The sequence below is a fragment of the Herpailurus yagouaroundi genome, unplaced genomic scaffold, assembly GCF_014898765.1.
Source record: "Herpailurus yagouaroundi ecotype Mexico unplaced genomic scaffold, PumYag 248, whole genome shotgun sequence".
Taxonomy (NCBI): domain Eukaryota; kingdom Metazoa; phylum Chordata; class Mammalia; order Carnivora; family Felidae; genus Herpailurus; species Herpailurus yagouaroundi.
Window position 1 is genome coordinate 5386297 of NW_024412465.1, and position 8186 is coordinate 5394482.

Genomic DNA, 8186 nt, shown 5'->3' on the forward strand with positions numbered 1-8186 from the left:
ATAATTTGGGCATGCAGTGATGTCCCAGGAATTGATAATTTGGGCATTGATGTCCCAGGAATTGATAATTTGGGCATGAACTGACGTCCCAGGAATTGAAAACTTTGGCCTGCCCTGCCATGCCAGTGGCTACTGCTGTGTTACCAACCACCCCCATCCTAGAGGCTCCAAAGTCAACATGCGCAGCCTTGCTTCACGGCCGCCTTGACTTCCCTCCCCACCAGCCTCGTGCAAGCCGGGGTGTGTGGCGAGTGAGGCTCCCCCGACCAGGAGTTCATGACCCTCCCAGCCCAGACAGAGCTCTGCTCATCTGACTTCATCACCCTCAACAGAACAGTCAAGACAACGGCACTGCTGGGGAGGCGTTAATGTTTTCCCAAAATGCCAGGCTTCGCATCCGCTTGTAGGAGCAGATGCTCAGTGTCCTTTGCGAACGTTTCCTTTGCTGAGTTTTAGTGCCTGTCGGGATACGCCCTTTGTTGCACGTGTAAGACCCGTGTGTATCCGTGTGTGTGTGGGTGACGTGTGCACATGTGTGCAAATGCATGCCCATATGCAACTGTGTCTCCAACACCTGGAGAAACACACGCAGAATTGCATGCCCGTAAAACACGCCCGCACACACACGCATCCGGGTCCCTAGCAAGCTGGCCTTCCAGGACCTGGAGCCACATGGCCCGGGTGTGGTTCCTGCACACCTGGAAACCGTGGCATCCGTGGAGAAGATTCAGGGACTGGGACTCAGCCGAGCGTTGCCCTGACGGGAGTGCGGGTGTTCAGACTTGGGGGAGAACGCAGGTAGCAAGCAGAGACCTTGCTTTTAGGAATGTGTTTTTTTTTTTTTTTCATTTTTTTTTAACGTTTCATTTTATTTTTTGAGAGAGAGAGAGACTGAGTGCGAGCAGGGGAGGGGCAGAGCGAGAGGGAGACACAGAAGCAGAAGCAGGCTCCAGGCTCTGAGCTGTCAGCGCAGAGCCTGATGCAGGGGTTGAACTCATGAACCGTGAGATCGTGACCTGAGCCGAAGTCGGACGCTTCACCGACGGAGCCCCCTGGGCGCCCCAGGAATGTGTTTTGCACAGGGCACCCTGAGGAGTGAGTGGATTTGTGGGTGCCCTGTGCGTGGTGGGGGGTGGGGTGAGTGCTGTCGCTGAAGGGGCTCGGGGAGCAAGCAGGCTGTGGGCCCGGCCCGCTCCGCCCTGGCCAGGAAGCTCCTTGCAAAAGGGACTCTTTGTTTGCGCCGACGGCCCTTGTCTGCGGAGGAATGAACTTCCCGGGCTGGTCGGGCGCACCTGTTGCTGACTCGGCTCATTCTCAGCATCTTGCACACGCCTGTCCTGACGAGTCTTGCCGAGCACGGGGCCGTGTGGCATCGTTCCCACCGCAGGCCCGGGCTTGTGTCCGCGTCCCTGCAGCCCGTGCGTGCCACAGCGCCCCCCGTCCCCCCCCCCCCACCCCCGTCCTAACCCATCCCCGGAACCCCCTTTCTTCCAGCCGGCGTGATGATGGTCCCGCAGAGGAAGACCAGAGACGGATTTGAGGAGCACTTCGGGCTGAACTACCTGGGCCACTTCGTCCTCACCAACCTCCTGCTGGACTCCCTGAGGGAGGCCGGACGTCCCGGCCGCACCGCCAGGGTGGTGACCGTCTCGTCCGCCACGCATTACGTGGGCGAGCTGCGCATGCGCGACCTGCACGGCAGGTGCGCGCCCGCGGGGGGCCGAGCGGGAGGGGGCTCGAGACGGGCCGGGCCGTCGGCGCGGGAGGGCGCGGGGCTCGGGCTCAGCGTCGCGGGAGCCGGTGCACCCCAGCCCCGCGGGCGGCCAGCGCGTCCCAGCGACACTTACGGCGACCGTCGTCCACGAACCACCTTCCGCTCGGCGGCCACACAAGTAAGCGCGGGCCGCGATGGGCCCATCGGTAGGGCGCAGAAGTGCTTGTCGGTGAACCCACAGGAGGCTCGGGTCACACGTGGGGAAACCAAAACCGAGGCTCGCTTTGTTTTCATCTTTTCTTAATGTTTATTTGGTTTTGAGACAGACGGAGAGAGACACAGGTCGAGCAGGGTGGGAGCAGAGACAGGGAGGGAGACACAGAATGTGAAGCAGGCTCCGGGCTCTGAGCTGTCAGCACCCAGAAGCCCTTCTGTATTTAACTTTTTAAAAAATATTTTTTAACGTTTATTTTTGAGAGAGAGACAGAGACAGAGGTCGAGCAGGGTGGGAGCAGAGAGAGAGGGAGACACAGAATCTGAAGCATCTCCAGGCTCTGAGCTGTCAGCACAGAGCCCGATGTGGGGCCTGAACGCACGGACTGTGAGATCATGAGCTGAGCCAAGTCAGATGCTTAACAGACTGAGCCACCCAGAAGTCCTTCTGTATTTAACTTTTTAAAAAATATTTCTTAATGTTTATTTTTGAGAGAGAGAGAGAGAGAGACAAAGTGCAAGCAGGGGAGGGGCAGAGAGAGAGGGAGACACAGAATGTGAAGCAGGCTCTGGGCTCTGAGCTGTCAGCACAGAGCCCGATGTGGGGCCTGAACTCACGGACTGTAAGATCATGAGCTGAGCCAAGTCAGATGCTTAACAGACTGAGCCACCCAGAAGTCCTTCTGTATTTAACTTTTTAAAAAATATTTTTTAACGTTTATTTTTGAGAGAGAGAGAGAGAGAGAGAGGGACAGAGGTCGAGCAGGGTGGGAGCAGAGAGAGAGGGAGACACAGAATGTGAAGCAGGTTCCAGGCTCTGAGCCATCAGCACAGAGCCCCACGCGGGGCTCAAACCCACCAACCGTGACATCATAACCTCAGCCGAAGTCACAAGCTCAACCGACTCAGCCCCCCAGGCGCCCCTCGTTTTTAAAAAATCTTCTTAATATCACTAGTCAATCACTCATAGACTCAAAACTCCATCCCAGGAAAGAAGACGGCCCAGCGGTACAAACCCAGCAATTGACACTTTCCGCTGTGATCGGAATCATTGAATAACTTTATGCAAACATTTTGTCGTGTTTTGTGTTACTACATCCTGAAATGCATACTTTAGTTGTAGGAATTTTTTTTTGTTTTTTTCATTTTTTTTAAATTGTTTTTCATGTTTATTCATTTTGGAGAGACGGAGCACGAGCAGGGGAGGGAAAGAGAGAGAGGGAGACACAGAATCCGAAGCAGGCTCCAGGCTCCGAGCTGTCAGCACAGAGCCCAACACAAGCACTCGGTCCCCAGCCTCCACCTGATGTAAACAGCCCTGGGAGGTAGTGATAACCGCCAGGACGGATTTTCTGGCAATCCGTGTTCTTGCAAAGGCATAAATCAGGATATGGTAAAGCATTCCAAAACCCACACGGGCAGAGTCTGTTAAAAATTGCTGGTAATCAATGGAACTGACTCATGAAGAAACGGATAGCTTTATTTAAAAAAATAGATTTCGTTTTGGGAGGAGGGGATAAAACTATCATTGTTTAAGTTAAAACATATATATATATATAATAATATGTTTATATCTATATATGTTATATATAAATATGTATTACATAAGATGGATTATTATATATATATTATGAGACAGAGGTACATCGATTTGGGGGTTTTTTTGTTGCTTTTTAAATTTTTTTTATTTAAAAAAATTTTTTAATGTTTATTTATTTTTGAAAGAGGGAGAGACAGAGCGTGAGCAGGGGAGGGGCAGAGAGAGAGGGAGACAGAGAATCCGAAGCAGGCTCCGGGCTCCGAGCTGTCCGCACAGAGCCCGACGTGGGGCTCGAGCCCACAAACGGTGAAACCGTGACCTGAGCGGAAATCGACACTCACCCGTCCAACCAGCTGAGCCACCCAGGAGCCCCTGGATGGATTCCGTTAACGAATTGGCTCACAGATCAGAGAGACTGACAAATCCCGCCTCTATGGGGTTGACAAGCAGGCTGGTGAAGCAACTAAGAGTCAGAATTGCCATCTGGAGCCTAAAAACTGGTAGTTCAGGGAGTATTTCAAAGCTGCAGTCTCCAGGCCAAATCCCTTCCTCTTTGAAGGGAACGCCATGTTTCCTCTTAAAGCCTTCAACTGATTAGACGAGGCCCACCCGCCCCTTGGAGGGTGACCCACTTTCCTCCAAATCTACCGATTTCAGTGTTATTCCCAGCTAAGAAAACACCTTTCCAGCAACGTCTAGACTGCCCTGCACCCCGGCTTGTGTTGCTGTCCAGCCTCCTGTAGCCGTGGACACCTGAGGACCGACGAGGTCCTCTGTGGGTCTTATCTGCGCTACCCCAGCTTGGGTTCGACACCAAGGGTGACCACTGTTCACCACGATGTGCCGGGCAAGGAAGGGCCTGGGACCGCGCTCTCTCCCCTCCGTGGGCCCAAAGCAGACGTGTATCCCCGTCCCGGTTCCCGTCCTCAGAACGGACGAGGGTCTCCTCGTCGCAAAGTTTGCCGATCTCCCAGATGAAGAAACGGCTGCCCGTGTACCACTAACACACATGCTCCTCTGGGCAGAGCTGGTGTGTGAATGTCCGTGGATCGCACGACGTCGTCCAGGGGCGTCCGTAACAAGGCACCACAGCCAGCGTGGCTTAGAACCACAGGACCTGAGTCTCTGCCAGCTCTGGAGGCTAGACGTCCAGGCGGTGAGGGGCACGCTCCTTCCCGAGGCTCTTGGGGGCCGAGTCGGTTCCAGACGCCCGTGGCAATGTTTGCCGCTTACAGATGCGCCCACCCAGGTCTGCCTCCGTCCTCCCACAATTATTTATCACCTCTGGCAGCCCAAACCCCCTTTCCTTTGTCTACTCACTCCTCCACCATTTCCCAACCTTGGTTAAATGGTATATAAACCCAAGCCTAATGGTCTTTTATGAAGTTCCCCCTACAGACGTAAAGTTAAGAATAACATTGATGTGACTTTCCCGTTGATCTAGCAGTTCTCAATTTAATTTGCAGACCTTATGGACAGCACTCAAAAGTCTAGGAGGAACGTTTTTCTGCCCTGCCCCCACACAACGTACCACATTACCACCTGTAACTTTTGTTTCAGATTAGCCTTCGAATTATTCTTTAAGTAATTACCCAAATATGTTCGTATTTACAGAAAACAAGCATGTATTCTCACGGTTTGCATTCTGGTTTTTGACACCACGTATTACGAAAGCAAGCAGTTAACCGTTCCGTGTAGAACCCAGCCACGCACACGTTTCCTGAATTCGTTTATCCCGATGCAGCGAGAACCGTTCTTGGACGCTGTCTCCCTGCTCCCTTTCATCTGTTAACATTCAGCCTCTTCCTTGTTCGCCGCACCGGCTGCCTTTCCAAGTCCTTGGGGTTCTATTTACAAACCTCAGTGGGGAGTCACGTCCTTCTGTTTATTTGCTTTGATTCTTTTCCATTTCCGCCTCGGACGACTCTTTCTCCGTAAGCCCGCCGGGGGACGTCTCATGAAATTACTTGTCCTCTTAGACTTTCTTCCTGTGTCCTCTGGAAAAATGTATTGACTCCCCCCCGTCCCGGCCCTGCAAAGTATTTTTAAAGATTTCTTCTCCCTTCTGCTGTATAAAACCATAATCACATAACACATCAATTTTTCCTTGGGAAACGTGCATACTTAAGTATCATACCCTTGAAAGGCCCCGACCTTCACCCCGACCCGGGCAATCTTGGGAATACCGTGCAATGCTTGCACGCACACGGCCCGTCGCCAGTGGCCAGAAGCCAAGAGGAAAGTCGGCATCGATCTGCCTGCAGTAAATGACCGCCTGTTTCCTGCGGCCTTGTCCTCTCCCCTGCGGGAAGCAGAGAGGAGAAATCGGCCCCAAAAAGAGAAAAATCCCAGTATGTTGACGATAATTGAGGGTTTGGGGCTTGTGTTGGATCAGGGAGGGAATCTGTGCTCTGAACCGCCCTGTATTTTTCTCTGTTGGCAAACGGTCTGTGGCAACTTTGTGCGGTGTTACCCTCGCGGACCTGCCCCCCGCACTCATCCGTTAAGACACAGGAGCCGGGGGTTCATTCTCCAGCAGAAATGGGACGGACCCCCGGCCAGACCCCTGGACCGGAAAACGTGCCCCCTCGGAAACCTGCACACAGATGGGTCTGGCACCTTTATTCCTCGTTCCCGAAACTGGGAAGCCGCCTAGGTGTCCTTCAGCAGTGAAACAAGCCAATATGACTCCAGCGGTAGAACATTCTGGAAAGCTCAAAACTATGCAGACAGAAAGATCGGTGGTGGCCTGGGGTTGGGGAGGAGGCAGGGCTGGAGAGGAGGGGCACACGGGGCTTTTTGGGCCGTGAATCTATTGTGTTTGGGACCATAATGGTGCTTAGAGGTCACTGTACCTTTGCCCAAACCCGTAGGATGTGCACCACCGAGAATAAAGCCTCACGTAAATTAAACTCTGGGCTCTGGGTGGTCCGTCCACATTCATCACTTGTACCAAAGCACCGTCCGGGGGGATGCCGGTCATGGGGGAGGCTGTGCATGAGCAGGGACAGGCAGAGGGTGTGTGGGAAGCTCTACAGCACCCCTTAGTCGCCGTGAACCTACAACTGCTCAAAAAACAATGGGGCGCCTGGGTGGCTCAGTCAGTTGGGCATCCAACATCAGCTTGGGTCAGGATCTCACAGTCCATGAGTTCAGGCCCCATGTCGGGCTCTGTGCTGACAGCTCAGAGCCTGGAGCCTGCTTCACGTTCTGTGTCTCCCTCTCTCTCTGACCCTCCCTTGCTCATGCTCTGTTTCTGTCTCAAAAATAAATAAAAACATTAAAAAACAAAAACAAACACAAAAGAAAACCAAACAAAAGAAAAAAAACCAAAAAGGAACAAAGAAAACACCGGCTTTAAAACGTTGTAATCACGCTCCAAGCACATTATGAGACGACAGACGTCACAACTTTGACAAAACTCAAACGTGCGTTTCTGTAAATGGACTATGAAACTTAACTACGTGCTTCACGGCTGAAAAATGACTTGAAAGATAAAAACAGGCCGGTCCCATACATCCCAGGCTTCCAGAGCTGGGCTCTGGGCTCTGTTTTCATCTCGTGTTAGAGGCGTGGCTCAGTCCGCTGAGCGTCGGACTCTCGATTTTGGCTCAGGTCCTGAGCTCACGGTTCCTGAGTCCGAGCCCCTGCATCAGGCTCTGCGCTGACAGTGTGGAGCCTGCTCGGGAGTCTCCCCTGGTCTTTCTCCCTGCACCTCCCTGCTGCTCGTGCTCTCTCTCAAAATAAATAAACGGTTTTTTTTAATGAAATAAAAAATAAAGGCAGACAGGGAGAATTGACGCATCCTTACAAACGCTGAAATGTATGGCTTTCTGCTCAGTTCTCGAGCGTAACGCCAGGTACCTGCATGACTCCTGAGCACTGAGGCCGCGTGGAGGTCCTACAAACGGGAAAAACCCCATGTGCAGGGGAGTGGAAACCCAGTTAGGATACTCCAGGGGCAGAGGGCAGGTTGGAGGCCCGTGGGTGCAGGCAGGTAAGGGACTCCCAACAGGTGAGGGACCCAGGCAGGTGAGGGACGCAGACAGGCGAGGGACCTGGGCGGGTGAGGGACGTGGACAGGTGAGGGATGCGGACAGGTGAGGGACCGGACAGGTACGGGATGGGACAAGTGAGTGACACGGACAGATGAGGGATGGGGCAGGTGAGGGACCCATACAGGTGATGGACCCAGACAGTGAAGGACGGGGCAGGTGAGGGACCCGGAAAGGTGAGGGACGGGGCAGGTGAGGGACACGGACAGCTGAGGGACCTGGACAGGTGAGTGATGGGGCAGGTGAGGGACAGGGCAGGTGAGTGACCCAGACAGGTGAGGGGCCAGACAGTTGAGGGATGCGAACAGATGAGGGACCCAGACAGGTGAGGGACGGGGCAGGTGAGGGGCTGGACAGGTGCAGAATGGGACAGGTGAGGGACGTGGACGGGTGAGGGACCCGGAAAGGTGAGTGACCCAGATAGGTGAGGGATGGGGCAGGTGAGGGACAGGGACAGGTGAGGGACAGGGCAGGTGAGGGACCCGGACAGGTGAAGGGCCAGACAGTTGAGGGATGTGGACAGATGAGGGACCCAGACAGGTGAGGGACCCGGACAGGTGAGGGGCCAGACAGTTGAGGGACACGGACAGATGAGGGACCCAGACAGGTGAGGGACGGGACAGGTGAGGGACACGGAGAAGTGAGGGACCCGGACAGGTGAGAG

At 53.8% G+C, this 8186-nt stretch overlaps 1 protein-coding gene across 1 annotated transcript in view; it reads left to right on the top strand.

The window, feature by feature from the left end:
• Window positions 1-8186, top strand: part of DHRSX (dehydrogenase/reductase X-linked) — a gene marked incomplete at its 5' end in the record, with an annotated part of 106075 nt that overhangs the window by 78672 nt on the left and 19217 nt on the right. The window contains one exon of the mRNA XM_040460150.1: window positions 1495-1920. Within this exon, the coding sequence (XP_040316084.1) occupies window positions 1495-1920 (426 nt within the window). The remainder of the gene's footprint in view (window positions 1-1494; window positions 1921-8186) is intronic.